This window comes from Acanthochromis polyacanthus, chromosome 8 (genome assembly GCF_021347895.1).
Source record: "Acanthochromis polyacanthus isolate Apoly-LR-REF ecotype Palm Island chromosome 8, KAUST_Apoly_ChrSc, whole genome shotgun sequence".
In the NCBI taxonomy this organism is placed as follows: Eukaryota; Metazoa; Chordata; class Actinopteri; family Pomacentridae; genus Acanthochromis; species Acanthochromis polyacanthus.
Genome location: NC_067120.1, coordinates 42,828,122 through 42,843,657, shown reverse-complemented (window position 1 = coordinate 42,843,657; position 15,536 = coordinate 42,828,122). Strand labels below are relative to the sequence as shown.

The 15,536-nt window shown below is 40.5% G+C and overlaps 1 protein-coding gene and 1 long non-coding RNA gene across 9 annotated transcripts in view; both read right to left on the bottom strand.

Moving 5' to 3' along the window:
* Positions 1-887: 887 nt before the first annotated feature.
* The window catches only part of LOC127535153 (homeodomain-interacting protein kinase 1-like), a 31,033-nt gene continuing 16,384 nt past the window's right edge, over positions 888-15,536 (bottom strand). For 3 of the 8 annotated variants that reach the window (XM_051952297.1, XM_051952288.1, XM_051952296.1), the window contains 4 exons: positions 15,342-15,452; positions 15,168-15,251; positions 1,697-1,869; positions 888-1,545 (listed from right to left, as the gene is read on the bottom strand). In XM_051952297.1, the coding sequence (XP_051808257.1) occupies positions 1,245-1,545; positions 1,697-1,869; positions 15,168-15,251; positions 15,342-15,452 (669 nt within the window). In that variant the 3' untranslated portion in view covers positions 888-1,244. Of the gene's footprint in view, positions 1,546-1,696; positions 1,870-1,989; positions 2,074-14,065; positions 14,724-14,874; positions 15,048-15,167; positions 15,252-15,341; positions 15,453-15,536 lie in introns of those variants that run through there. The other 5 variants (XM_051952293.1, XM_051952291.1, XM_051952290.1 and 2 more) reach the window with 5 other exon arrangements.
* Positions 8,877-11,796, bottom strand: LOC127535161 (uncharacterized). The gene is made up of 6 exons (XR_007943810.1): positions 11,632-11,796; positions 11,137-11,202; positions 10,318-10,860; positions 9,281-9,371; positions 9,106-9,169; positions 8,877-8,964 (listed from the first exon to the last, which is right to left on the bottom strand). It is a non-coding gene; the product is annotated as an uncharacterized LOC127535161 (long non-coding RNA).

Below are 15,536 nucleotides of genomic sequence, written 5' to 3'. Positions count from 1 at the left end.
TAACATGGTTATTTTCACCTCACCTGCTTTCTAGTGACCCAGCAAACAAACAAACATGGTAGAAAAAAAGAAAACAGAGGAGAAACTACTGGAACTGTAGTTTGACAGCAAAATGAATGAGTGGATAACCAAAAAATTCAACAATAGTAATGTTTTTTGCTTTGAAAATGTGGTTGTTTTAGATTTGTAATTTATTTTTCTTTGGTTTGGGGAAGTCTGACCTTCAAGACTATATAGCAGAGGAAATTATGTTTTCAATGACAATTTTTTTCAATGGTAATTTTTTTTTTTTTAATGACAACCAATACTGTCTCTGTTTTAGCTCCATGAGGAAATGCCTGACCATCTGAGCAAAAAATGAGCTCTGCAAAATTAACTAAACAATGAAAATGTAAAGGATTACAAATGATTAAGATTGATAGTTATGGGAGACTTGTAAGTTGTGGAGTGCAGGAAAAATAACTTCATCACTCATTGCAATGAGATGTGCTTGTCACTTTAAACCCTTGTAATACCACTTTGTTTACAAGGCATGTTTTCTTTTTAAAAAATCTTCAAAATGCACACTCTTTTTAGAGCCAGAAACGATAAAAATGGAAAGAGTGGTTCAACTTTCCGACTGTTTGTAATAAATACCATCAGTTTTGTGTGATTACATAGAGAAAACATCTTGAAAATAAGCTTAAAATTGTCAGATTTCATTGTAGTCACTTTATTTAAAATGTCAAATTTAAAAATTCACCAAAAATAACGATGGTATTTGTAAAAAAAGAAACCCAAAGATTCTCTGCTCTGCACGTCAACTGAGAAGCCATGACTGACTCAGGGCAGTTTTGAGCAACAACCATGTGACCAAAATCCAGACACTTTTTGGGTGAAGCTTTCAATTCATTTTCAATCCATTTTATTTACAAGTTCAAATGTGTGATCTCAAGACAAAAGTAAAGACAAAATTATAGAGAGAAACCCAACAAATCCAAAATTTCCTTTGGATTCCCTGTCTGAGCAAGCACTTGGCGACAGTGGGGAGGTAAAACTCCCTTTTTCAGGAAGAACCCTCCGGCAGAACCAGGCTCAGACAGAGCGGCCATCTGCCTCGACCGGTTGGGGTGAGGGGAAAGAAGACTGAGAACGGGATACAGAAAAGTCATGAGATCAAAACACAAGAGAACAAGAAAGCCAGCCAAGGATTCTGAGGTCAGGAACTGTGAGTCCGAAATGTTAGTCCAGTCCATCACTGCTGCTCAGTTCATCACATCGGACACACAGCAGCAGCAGAACTTCTTCTTAATCCAAGAGAAGACACGTTGGAAGCAGTTCTTCTTCATTGTCTTTCTCTGCTCCTCATTGACTTCAGTGTCTTCATCATCATAACCATCCTTGCTGTCCTCGGTGTCTTCGGCAGTGTCAGCGTCGTCACTGTCCTCGTGCTCACTGCTCTTAAGGTCATCGTCCTCATCGGGCAAGCCTGTCAGGTTAATTCTGTTTTCTGGGTCTGCAGGCTTAACCATGATGAACTTGCTGGTGGAGGGTTTCGGTTCATCGCTAAAAAAGGAAACATACACTGTTGGGTTTACATCTGACAAGCAGAGAATGTAAATATGGAAATCAACAAAAGTCCATATCAGTCTTTTGTCACCTGCTGGGCTGCTAATGTCTCACAACCTGTGTACAAAGTAAATAGAAACACACTTACCAACTCCTGGTGGGGGAGCTGCTGTTGAGGTAGCTTTTGGTGATGAAAGGATGGTTGAGGATACCACTGGGGGTGATTCTGTCGTCCTCATCCCACTGAAGCATCGCCTTCAGCAGCTCGATGCACTCCCTCCTCTCATCAGCCTCTGCTGGGTTGTCCGTCTCAGAATACACCTGGTGCAGAAAACATTTGGAAAGTCCAACAGCGGTCAAATCACCTTCCACCGTCAAATGTGAATACCATAAATGAACGGGACCTTTCAGCAACTAGCTGCTGCTTCCAAAACTACCTACCGTTCTCATTTCATCCAGAGAGTCCAACTTGTAAACCGTGGGGTCGGAGTGGACGAGATCGCTCTCAAAATACTCTCTAGGTGTCTGAAAGAAGAAAACAATGATGCTTACTAAAGTCTTTATCTTATTGAGTGAGTAAAGGTCAGAGGTAAAATCACAGTAGGAGTATTGTACCTTCAGCCGCCACAAACCATCAGACTTTTTCTGAAAAAAATAATTGCGATCTCAGGCCAGCATCGATGAGATGTTGCGGCGGCAGACCCAGCAGACGGATCATGCGTCGGAGCTGCAAACAAAACAGAACACCATGTTAGACCTGAAGCTAATCCTGTGACGGCTTCTAATGTGCTTCGGCTGCAGTAATTTACTCACTGTAAAGTATTCCGAGTCTGAGCCTGATCCGAAGAGACTATCTTCAGTCATCATCCAGGCCATCACGCAGCCTAAGGACCAAACGTCGATGGCCTCTGAATACGGCAGGCCCAGGGTGATTTCTGGAGCTCTGAATGTGGAAAAAACAGCAAATGAAGATGTGACACAGTAGACAGTAAGGAGACAGCGCTGAATTAAAGATTTCTCAATGTTTAAAAAGTATCGGTATTTCATACCTATATTCAAGTACTTGGAATAGCTCTCCTGCTTGGGCTTCGGATCTGTACTTGGCCAAACCAAAGTCAATCAGCTTGACTTTGAAGGGCTGCTTCACATGATCCACCATCATGATGTTATCCTCCTTCACATCACAGTGGATTATGCCAGCACTCTTTGTTGCATTCAAAGCAACAGCCATCTGCAAGTAACAACATTTATCAGGAGTTTGTTCAAGAAATGTGTCAGATGACAATAAAAGTAGAAGTTGTCAAGGTTAATCAACCACCCATGTTGATTCTAGCACCACTGAAGGAGAGAAATAGAAGGAGACAATAGAAGGTCACACCTGCTGAATAACTGTACGGACGTGTTCCATTCGCATTGGCTGTGCGAAATTCTCCACGTAGTCCCACAGGTCGATGTCCAATTTCTCGAGCACCAGGAGCCGCGTATCTTCGAAGAAGACGTCTCCTTTGTATTCAATGATGTTGGACTCCTTTGAATTGTGGCTCATGAGCTTTTTCAGGATTTCTGCCTGTGGAGACACAATATGTTTGCTTAGCCACATAGTCCAATCAGTTCTTCTCAACAACTAAAAAGTACACAGCATGACCAGTACCACTACTCAGAATCTTGTAGTAGTACTTTCTCTTTTTAAAACAATGTCTTTTCTTATGTCACCGTTCAGCTGAAATCAGTGTCCTACCTCATGGTCCAGATTGTTCCATGTGGGCATCTTTATAGCCACGTGCTCTTCAGTGTTGTTTTTCACACAGTCCAGCACTCTTCCAAAGCCTCCATCTCTCAGTTCTTTCACCACCGTGTAGCCTGTTGTCAATTCGAAACCCTGCCATGCGATACTCCCCTCGGAGGAAGACGAGGATGAGGATGAGGATGAGGATGAGGATGAGGATGAGGATGAACTTTGAAAGTTCATTTTGATCTTGTCCCAGAAGTCTGAAAGTGAAACAGACACAAAAGAGAACCATATTCTATGGATGTCTTGTTGAACCATTGGTAATCTACCACACTGTTGTGATCTCAGTTTTCAATCATATTTGCTAAATATTGAACCAGTTATCATAAAACAACAGCACTGAGTGTTACAACCTGTTCTGAATTGTGTTATAAGGCATACTGGACAGTATTGCAGCAAAACTACATGGATGTTTCCTCAGAAACTCCAAAGTGTTCACTTCATTAAACAGAAGAGTGGAGTTACTTACTTCACAAAAGTTTGGTTATCTAGATTTTGCTGAAATGTGGATGTCTCTGAGTTTGGTGTTAAGCTGGTTTCACTAAACTACTCAATAAACCAATAAATAACTCAATAAAATCAATTGAAATGGTGTCTCCACTCAGAGTTTTTGTGTTTGTCATGAATTCTAGAATGAGTTTAAAAACAATTTGAAAATTTCTCAGCATTGTTTCATTTTGAAAATGACATTTTAAATGACTAAAACTGGCCCTGTTTTTCTCATCTATCTACACTTAATAACTTATAGTGACATATTCTGAGTAATGTTGCAATAAATTGTTCAAATCTCTCCATGTTGCAAGTTAAGGAAACAGAACGAGCTAACACCTTACTTATTACACTAGCTGAATTAATTTACTTATCAGAAAAAAGTGACCTTAAATCTTGCTCACATCAACACATCACATTATCATAATATACTCCAAAATGAATATTTCCCAGTAGAAAAATCCTGCTATCCCAACATATCTATGCATTTGGTCATGGTTATAGTCAAATTATTCCAAGTTTTCAGCTTTAAAACCAAATTTTGTCTTAACAAAAATGTTTGTCCTGCTCTTTACAGGAGTACTGCTTAGTTTTAGTCCAGTTTATCCAGTTATGACCAAACCTGAACACATCACTTCCCTTCCACACTGCTAAGATCTTACTTTTTAATAACAAGATGTTAAAAATTACAAGACAAGTAAAAAACTGAGTGTTACATCCTGTTCTGACTCACAGATTTCATTACAAATTGGACAGAGTTGTAGAAAAATACATTTTAAAACTTCCTTCTCAATGTTTCCTCTGGTGTTTGCTTCATCAAACAGAGCAGTGAAGTCACTTACCTCAAAAATCTTGGGTTCTTTGGATTTTGTTGAAAGGTTAACGTTGAGATTAATCTCGATGTCCTGCTTGTTTCAAGTAGTACTGTTGTCTTGTTGAAATCTGTAAGACACTGTGCAGAACTGTCTGCACCCTGATTTAAATGCAGCACTACCTCGTTCAAATGTAAACAAAGCAGCATATATATAATGTTGTTATTTTTTAAACTTTTAACTGTCATATTTACTGTAAAGAAAGCACACAGTGGATAAATTTGGGTTCATGTAAAATGCTGAAACACTGGTGTAGTCATTGTATATGAGGAATATGGCTTTCCAAAGGGAACAAACTTGGAGTTAGTCGAGCCTTTGGAGAAAACATGTTGGGGGTAAATTGTGCCATCAATTATGTTGAAGTAAAATTTAAAATTTTCCATCTCATATAATGTAAGATCTGTCTCCATTTGTTCATGGATGACCTGATGGGCTGAAAAGTCACTCTGTGGATCTTCACCTGACGTATGAACTTCCCCTTCTTTACTTCTTCTACAGCTCTCTCCAAATCCTTAAGAGAAGCTGAAGTCCTGTCTGTCTTCCATTAGTCTCAAAATTAAAATGTCACATCATTTTGGTTCTAACATGTAAAAATACCAAATAAAAGTAATTAATAAAGTAATTATTTACCAAAAATCAAATTTGCCTTCATCACAAAAATGCATCATCCAGGTGGTTTATCCATCCATCCACTCTCTATACACCGCTTCATCCTCACTGGGGTCACAGCGGTGCTGGAGCCCATCCCAGCTGACTCGGGCGAAGGCAGGGGACACCCTGGACAGGTCGCCAGTCTGTCACAGGGATACATATATAGACAAACAATCACTCTCACATTCACACCTACGGGCAATTTAGAGTATCCAATTAACCTCAGCATATTTTTGGACTGTGGGAGGAAGCCAGAGTACCCAGAGAAAACCCACGCATGTACAGGGAGAACATGCAAACTCCATGCAGAAAGATCCCAGACCCACCCCGGGATTCGAACCGGGGATCTTCTTGCTGCAAGGCAAAGTGCTAACCACTTACGCCACGTTTCATTGTCCTGCTGTTGGTTGATCGGTTCCACCCAAATGGACCTGTTCCAGCAGGTTTCCGGAGATCACAGCTGAATGCCGCTTGATTTAAAAATGATGGTTCTCAGGCCTTAGCCAAGAAAAACGGGTGTTGATGAAAAACTGCTCAGATTAAGAAAAATAAATGCTGGTTCTGAATCTGTTCTTCAGATTAAAACGAATAACGTCGGTTTAAAATTGAGCAAAATGTCTCCTTAAGTTACAAAAATATTAAGCGATAAATAGTTAACAACGTGTGTGTGTGTGTGTGTGTGTGTGTGTGTGTGTGTGTGTGTGTGTGTGTGTGTGTGTTTTGGTGGAGTGCTCCACCTGCTGGGAGAGGTAGCAGCAAAGTCATCAAACTCAAAGGTATTGGTATGCGAGTGCTCAGGGCGACTCCCCTGACCGCCCTGGGAGAAGGGGATGTCTGAGGGACTAATCCCAAACTCCTTCACTCTACACAGCAGCAACCAGCCACAGCAGCACACAGAGGGGCACAGGGTGGGAGACGAGAAGGGAGAAAAAGGCAGGAAAAAAGAGGAGTGAGAAGGAATACAAGAGTCAGAAAGAACTACTGAGAGTAAGCAGAGAAATTTGCATAAACGGCACCATACAGCTAATCTAAATCTATACAACAACCACTAGGGATTATAGGAGAATTACAAGAGCTAATATTTCACCAGAGGGAATCATTTCCTTTGTTTCCTGTAGAAACAAGGCATTGTGCACATTACTGTAGTGGCTCAACATATTCCCACCTGTTGGCAAAGCGTAGAGTGTTGACTGTGCTCGCACAGGACGTCATGCCAGGAGAGATCGTTGCAATCTGTTCTCAGAAAGAGAAAACCATTCAGATTAATATCTATGGAGATACAGTATGGACACACCTTCAAGGATACCTATGATTTTACTCGCCATCTTCATAACCTGGTGAAGATGGCGAGGAAAATCATAGGTACCCCTGTTCCACTGATGCCACAAGACTTATTTATGCAGGCCACCATCAGGCAAGCAAACAGTATTCTTGCTGATCCATCCCATGTCCTGTTCACACAGTGTGAGCTGTTGAATTCAGGCAGGAGGTACAGAGTCCTGCTGTGAAGCTCAACTGTTTTAAAAATTCTTTCATCCCCGTCTCAGTCAAGCTCATTAATCAGCGGCTAGGTGCAGCTACCAAAGGGAGGTAATTGGGGATGTGCGAAATGTATGCATGGGGGAATGTGTGTATTTTGTTTTATTTAATATTGTTTTAACTTAGTTATTATATGTCATGTATTTATCATGTATTCTTAATAGTATGTGTTCTGTTTTATTGTTTTGCTGTGCAGCTTGACTTCTTGCCTTGTCTAAGACTAATTTCTCCCACAGGAGACAATAAAGTAAACTTGAACTTCTCATTCAGTGCTTTTTATTTCATTATTTTGTACATTGTAGATTAATACTGAAGACATCAAAACTATAAAATAAGACATATACAATTATATTGTCAACAAAAAGTGTTCATCTTCAGTATTAATCTACAATGTACAAAACAATACAAATAAAGAAAAAGCATTGAATGAGGAGGTGTGTCCACACTATTCACCGTTGGTGTATACGACAACATGCACACAGATTATTTAGCAGGACAAAGAACTGACCATGCATGTGCGTGAATTTTCCCCAATGAAGGAGTCTCTCAGGACCTGGGTGAGCTTACTGGCTCTGAATGGAGCGTGTGGTTTGTTACGACCAAGAGCTCTGATACACTCCTGAAACAAGAAGAGAGGGAAAGACATGATATAGTAATAAAAAGAATGAAATAAATGTGTATTTTGTCTTTTCACGAACAAACAAGTGGCAGAAAACACTGTGGACAACACTGCTGCCGTCCACAGAGCTTCAGGGCCAACAGGCTTTTGTTGATCTCAGCTCCTTCCAGACAGTCTGTCATGTGAGGTGGATCTGGACCCGTGCGGAGGACCACGCTACCAAGGCGGAATTGGGTGTAAAACAGGTTTATTGTAAGGGGTGGAGATGGTCCGGGAAGCAGTGGAGGTGGATAGAGGGTTCTGGCAGCAGGGAGGGAGTAAAGCCGGGGATCGGCGGCCGTGGCGGCTCCGGTGGGGAGCAGAGTGTGGTGGCAGATGTTTGGTGCGGATCCCTGGCGGCGGTGCTGGTCCGGGGGTTCCGTGGCGGGGTCCAGTAACGGTTCGGTGGGGTCCGGGGGGCACCAGGAGACGAGGAGAGGGGAGGAGAATCGGAGAAGGGGTCCAGGCAGGCAAGGCAGAGCAGGTTCGGAACAGAATGGGCTGGTCGGGGCAGGGGCAAGGAGCCTGGACAGCTGGTCCTAGGCAGACGAGAGGAAACAGAGTTAGTAAGGCGCAAAAAGCATAGTAATCACAAAATGGCGAGATGATGACTGACTGTGTGTCTAGTTCAGTGTTTCCCCTGGGTTGAAATGGCTGTGAGCGGATGGGAGACTGAAAGGGAGACACAGAGACAGAGGAACAGAGAGGCAGAGAGACAGAGGAGAAAGGTAGGGAAAAGGGGTTTTTAGGGATGTCAGGTGGGGATGGGATGAGGAGAGGACCCTGACAGAGTCTGGCGGTCGGCAGTCGACGTATCGGCGCCCCTCTCATTTCCTGCAAGGTCGATGACCGAGAACTTCCCATGCATCTTTCCCTTCCTCCGAAGAATGCTCTGGAACACCGCGTGGCTGCGGGATGAGTGAGCGTTGGCACACGTCTGCCCTGATGTTCTGGAAGAGAGAGGAAAGAGATGTAAAGATGAACAACAGGCGAACGAGGGTGAATGGAGAAAGAAAGACAATGACATTTGCACATGTAAGTAACAACAGTTGCAATATGTTTATCAAACATGTACTGAACAAATGCCGCAATGTTTCTGTTGTCCTACCTGCAGCTGTTGCCCACTTCAATGAGTTTCAGGACATCTTCTGTGCACTTGACCTCCTTCTCCTGAAGCCCCACAACCTGCATCTGCTGCTTCCCATCCTCCAGCAGGATTTACGATTCAGGAGGTCAAACACCTGTCAGCACACACACAATACAGTCAGCGTCGGTTAGTGTTGATCACACATGAAATATGGTCACACCAATCACGAGATGATTACACTTGCCTTTTCATTGTAGATTTGAAAGAAGGCTGCATACACTTGTAGATCTAAATTCTTGTAATTGGGTTTCTTCAAAATGACAAATACATCCTGAGCCGCACAAAAAGAGATTTACGATTTCAACCGTGTTAAAGTAGAATCTCTACAAAATACCCACACAATTAAAATGTGAAGTAGTTTAGTCAACGAGGTGCATTAAATTAGGTCAGAAATCACAGCTCATCTGTTTACCAGCTAATGCATAAATTCCTTTCCAGCAGTCTTGGTTCTTTCCAGAGAAATCTCCACCCATAGTCTACAATGCAATACAGGTGAAGATATTTAGTTACATTCAGCAGAGTTGAAACAAAGTAAAAACCCTCAGTTTCAGCTTTTGCAAGAGAAAAAGTCGTTGCCTGTAACTCACATGTGTTTTTCCGCTTCCTGTCTGTCCGTAGGCCAAGCAGGTGGCCATGCCCCTCTCAAAGATGGTCTCCACTAGAGGTCTGGCAGTGAACCTGCAGAAGAAGACAGAACACAAGTTTATTCTCTATCTGCTAAAGCAAGACATTACAAAGTGCATCGAGAGGACTTGTGTTATGATCGGTTGCTATATGAATAAAACTGAATTAAGCTTCGTCACAAGTGGGACGGTGGTCATGCATGTGAACTCTGCACTTACCTAGGCAAAAACAAGGTAAAGCAAGACAAAAACACAAAGTACAGAGGAATATTAACAAGTGGCTTAAAATGTTAAAGTCAAATTAATATGAATTAACAAGGTTCCCACTCTTTTCTGGAAATCATTTTTCAGGACGGTTTCTGGCGTTTGTGTAGTGTCTTAGTATTATACATTTAGGATTCAGACTATTTTTGAAATCTATATTTACTCTGATTTCTTATGAATATATTATGTTTATTTACTCTTTATGTACCCTAAATTTCAATTTGCCATTTTTTTTATTTTTGTCACCATTGTTTTTCATTTTCAAGATCTTATTTATTAACTTGCATTATTTTATCTACTCCTATTTTATAGTTAAGTGTGCATTAGTTACCAAGAACATTTTCACTTAATTTCCTATGGCTGATTTTTGTTCATTAAGAAGGTAGAACGAGATAAATCATTTTCCAGGACAATTCAAGCCTTTCCTGGGCATTTTATTTTCCATATGTTTTCCATGACTGCAAAATTGGTCTATCATTTTTCAGGTTTTCCAGGACGCGTGGGGACCCCGATTAGAGGTTCAGCGTCCCGTATTCGGGCCGTTTTGAGATGTGCATAAGCATTTTTCAAAACTGACCAAAGCTGCAAATTCCATGATAGAAACACTATACACCCATGGAAAGCTTAGATTCTCATGAATCCGCCGGTATGAACCACTTTCAGATGTGATTACCACAGCGGCTAATATAAACACATTTGTCCAACAAACAACAAATCACGTAAACAGCAAAACTCACCTTTGAAGGCTCATAACTGGTCACAGATGAAAATATTCCACAAAAAACGGCCATAATCCAAGCTTAGACATCCAGACAAAACAAGCCAGTATAATATATTGTCCAAAACATGTCTTGAAATCAGTAAATAATCCACAAATAGCACAAATATTTTTTTGCGTTTGAACAAGTTTTTTCTTTGATTGAAAACGTTTTTTTTGATTGAAGTGAAGTTTTTTCTGATTGAGAACATGTTTTGCGATTGGAGCAACTTTTTTTTCGACTGAAAAATAAAGAAACAAATTTACCTTCATACAGATGTGCCATGAGCATCACTTCACCAACATTTGGGTGTTCAGTTTTTATTTGTGACACTTCAATATCTAATTGTTGATCACTGATTAGATCAAATTTTGATGTTGGAATATTGTAGTCTTGTAGTAATTTATAGAAAGTTGGCCTTGAGATTCCAAGAGTAGATGCTGCTTCAGTAAAAGTGGTTTTCAGGGAAAGAACATGTTCAAGCTCCTCTCTGGATATATCATGCCTTCCTTGGTAGGTACCCTACAACACAGGAAATAAATATGACTTTGAATATGTTTGGATCACAAAAGATGGCTAATTCAAAAAAAATTGAAACATATTAAAGACATTTATTACACATTTGAAGAAAATGTAATAACATTTCATTACAGATGAGCATTAAGCAGTCCATTCTGAAGAGAACTGTTGAGATAATACTCATTGCTGACTTACAGTTGAATGATATTAAATAATCTGGAAAATCCACATACTACAGCAACTCAGAAAAAATAAACATGAGTACTGATCAGTACTTACTGACTGAGAGGTCACTGGGGTGAAGTCTGGTGCTGTTAAAGATACCGTACCATCAGTGCCGGAGTCCTGAAGAGTTTAAGAATATGATTCAAATCAGAAACACGTAATTACGCTGTTACATGATGTATGTAATATGAAACCAGCAATAAAATTAAAGTGGAAATATTACACAAGTCATGTTAAAAACACAAATAGACATCTAGGTCAAATCAGTATGACAGCATAGCATGCGGTAGGATGTCAAAGTGGAGGTAGACGGTGTGGCTGATCTAAGAGCAGCGTAGTTCCGAACAGCCTGTAGAGACATTGTCAACGCATTAGCGACATTTCTTCAAAGTGTCAAAACGTGTGTGCTCAGAAATAACATTTTTAAAAAAGCAACTATACTATGCATGAAGTGAACTGACGCTAGTAGCAAATCTCGTCTGGGCTAACGTTAGCTCGTTTACAGTAAATAAGCCTTGCTTGAGCTAATGCAAGGCGAGAAACACTTACCGAGTGCTGTTGTGGCTCTGCGGCAGCCGTTGTAGCTGACGCGGGGTTAATTTCTTGTATAGCTGCCAGAACGGCCCTTCCAATACTTTCAGCCAAAGGTGAATCCCTCGACATTGTGTGGTAAGCGTGGGGCGCATAGCGACAGTGACCGAGTGGAACCGAGATGACGGCAAGGCAGACATGACAGTTCACATATCACTAAGCGAGCTCCCCGAGCTTTTATTTTGGTACTTCCTGTAACCGGGAGTGTCAATTTGCATATTAGCTAAATATTTAGTTGGAACTGAGAGATTTAGATTTAACATTTAGATTTAGATTTAACATTTACATTTAGATTAACATTTACATTTAGATTTATTATTTAGATTTAGATTTAACATTTACATTTAATATTTGACATTTATCCTCGACATTTACTATTTAGATTTAATTATTTCAGTTATTTATGAGATGACATATATTGGTGTAAATGTCCTAAAAGGTGACCTGCAAAAATTCACACCAGTTGTTTTTTACATGGTTTACAGCTAAATGTGACGAAATGTTGCTGTTATTTTTTGCATGAGCTGCTTTACAAACAGCACCCCATGGAAAAGTCATTCTGTCGATCTTCACCTGACGTATGAACTTCCCCTTCTTTACTTCTTCTACAGCTCTCTCCAAATCCTTAAGAGAAGCTGAAGTCCTGTCTGTCTTCCACTAGTCTCAAAATTAAAATGTCACATCATTTTGGTTCTAACATGTAAAAATACCAAATAAAATTAATAATGTAATTATTTACCAATTATCAAATTTGCCTTCATCACAAAAATGCATCATCCAGGCGGTTTACAGTTCACTACATACTAACACTTTAGCCTCATTTAGTAGCTTACTAATGCACTAACGTGTACAATAGTTTCAGATGCCTCAATAATTATACAGACACGACACTCATAAAACCATGAAGAATTTACTTTGAGCAGGAAGCAATTGTTTTATACACTAAAATGTCTTATTCCATGTGCATGTAAAGGATACTTCTTCAAAAATGTTTGGCCACATGAACAATTTCTTCCGTGGTTTTCGAGAACCAACTAACCCACAGACTCTCCCCTAAGGGATATTTTCAAAAGGTGACATTTTTAAATCTGTGATTCTGTTCAAGGTGTCAAAGTACAGTCATCGCAATCCTTAAGATCCAGTAATTATTCGGGGCTAGTAACTCTTGATGCTTCAAAATCATTAAAATAACTTGATTTTAATCTGTATGAAGCTAAAACTCTCCACTTTAGTCTGTTTGAATGACGTGCACTAATAATGCTTATTGGAGAGATATTGGGCAGCAAAACGGAAAACTTTGACCAGCTGAAAGGAAAAGAGGATCTGGTGACCACAAATGTTTGTACAAAATTTCATGCCAATTTTTCAAACTCTTGTTGACATATTTCAGTGTGGACCAAATAGTTAGACCACTAGAATGCTACAAGCAGTCCAGTCCACTTATTTTTTCAACATAATACTGGAGCATTACATTATTATCTTCCAGGTGTAGTGGATTCTGAAGCTCCAAGCAGTTTATACTTCCGTAAACTTAGAACTTTTTCACCTGCTTTCTAGTGACCCAGCAAACAAACAAACAGACGTGGTGGAAAAAAAGAAAACAGAGGAGAAACTACTGGAACTGTAGTTTGACAGCAAAATGAATGAGTGGATAACCAAAAAATTCAATAATAGTAATGTTTTTTGCTTTGAAAATGTGGTTGTTTTAGATTTGTAATTTATTTTTCTTTGGTTTGGGGAAGTCCGACCTTCAAGACTATAGTAGAGGAAATTATGTTTTCAATGACAATTTTTTTCAATGACAACCAATACTGTCTCTATTTTAGCTCCATGAGGAAATGCCTGACCATCTGAGCAAAAAATGAGCTCTGCAAAATTAACCACACGATGAAAATGTAAAGGATTACAAATGATTAAGATTGATAGTTGTGGGAGACTTGTAAGTTGTGGAGTGCAGGAAAAATAACTTCATCACTCATTGCAATGAGATGTGCTTGTCACTTTAAACCCTTGTAATACCACTTTGTTTACAAGGCATGTATTCTTTTTAACAAAATCTTCAAAATGCACACTCTTTTTAGAGCCAGAAACTATAAAAATGGAAAGAGTGGTTCAACTTTCCGACTGTTTGTAATAAATACCATCAGTTTTGTGTGGTTACATAGAGAAAACATCTTGAAAATAAGCTTAAAATTGTCAGATTTCATTGTAGTCACTTTATTTAAAATGTCAAATTTAAAAATTCACCAAAAATAACGATGGTATTTGTAAAAAAAGAAACCCAAAGATTCTCTGCTCTGCACGGCCACTGAGAAGCCATGACTGACTCAGGGCAGTTCTGAGCAACAACCATGTGACCAAAATCCAGACACTTTTTGGGTGAAGCTTTCAATTCATTTTCAATCCATTTTATTTACAAGTTCAAATGTGTGATCTCAAGACAAAAGTAAAGACAAAATTATAGAGAGAAACCCAACAAATCCAAAATTTCCTTTGGATTCCCTGTCTGAGCAAGCACTTGGCGACAGTGGGGAGGTAAAACTCCCTTTTTCAGGAAGAACCCTCCGGCAGAACCAGGCTCAGACAGAGCGGCCGTCTGCCTCGACCGGCTGGGGTGAGGGGAAAGAAGACTGAGAACGGGATACAGAAAAGTCATGAGATCAAAACACAAGAGAACAAGAAAGCCAGCCAAGGATTCTGAGGTCAGGAACTGTGAGTCCGAAATGTTAGTCCAGTCCATCACTGCTGCTCAGTTCATCACATCGGACACACAGCAGCAGCAGAACTTCTTCTTAATCCAAGAGAAGACACGTTGGAAGCAGTTCTTCTTCATTGTCTTTCTCTGCTCCTCATTGACTTCAGTGTCTTCATCATCATAACCATCCTTGCTGTCCTCGGTGTCTTCGGCAGTGTCAGCGTCATCACTGTCCTCGTGCTCACTGCTCTTAAGGTCATCGTCCTCATCGGGCAAGCCTGTCAGGTTAATTCTGTTTTCTGGGTCTGCAGGCTTAACCATGATGAACTTGCTGGTGGAGGGTTTCGGTTCATCGCTAAAAAAGGAAACATACACTGTTGGGTTTACATCTGACAAGCAGAGAATGTAAACATGGAAATCAACAAAAGTCCATATCAGTCTTTTGTCACCTGCTGGGCTGCTAATGTCTCACAACCTGTGTACAAAGTAAATAGAAACACACTTACCAACTCCTGGTGGGGGAGCTGCTGTTGAGGTAGCTTTTGGTGATGAAAGGATGGTTGAGGATACCACTGGGGGTGATTCTGTCGTCCTCATTCCACTGAAGCATCGCCTTCAGCAGCTCGATGCACTCCCTCCTCTCATCAGCCTCTGCTGGGTTGTCCGTCTCAGAATACACCTGGTGCAGAAAACATTTGGAAAGTCCAACAGCGGTCAAATCACCTTCCACCGTCAAATGTGAATACCATAAATGAACGGGACTTTTCAGCAACTAGCTGCTGCTTCCAAAACTACCTACCGTTTTCATTTCATCCAGAGAGTCCAACTTGTAAACCGTGGGGTCGGAGTGGACGAGATCGCTCTCAAAATACTCTCTAGGTGTCTGAAAGAAGAAAACAATGATGCTTACTAAAGTCTTTATCTTATTGAGTGAGTAAAGGTCAGAGGTAAAATCACAGTAGGAGTATTGTACCTTCAGCCGCCACAAACCATCAGACTTTTTCTGAAAAAATAATTGCGATCTCAGGCCAGCATCGATGAGATGTTGCGGCGGCAGACCCAGCAGACGGATCATGCGTCGGAGCTGCAAACAAAACAGAACACCATGTTAGACCTGAAGCTAATCCTGTGACGGCTTCTAATGTGTTTCGGCTGCGGTAATTTACTC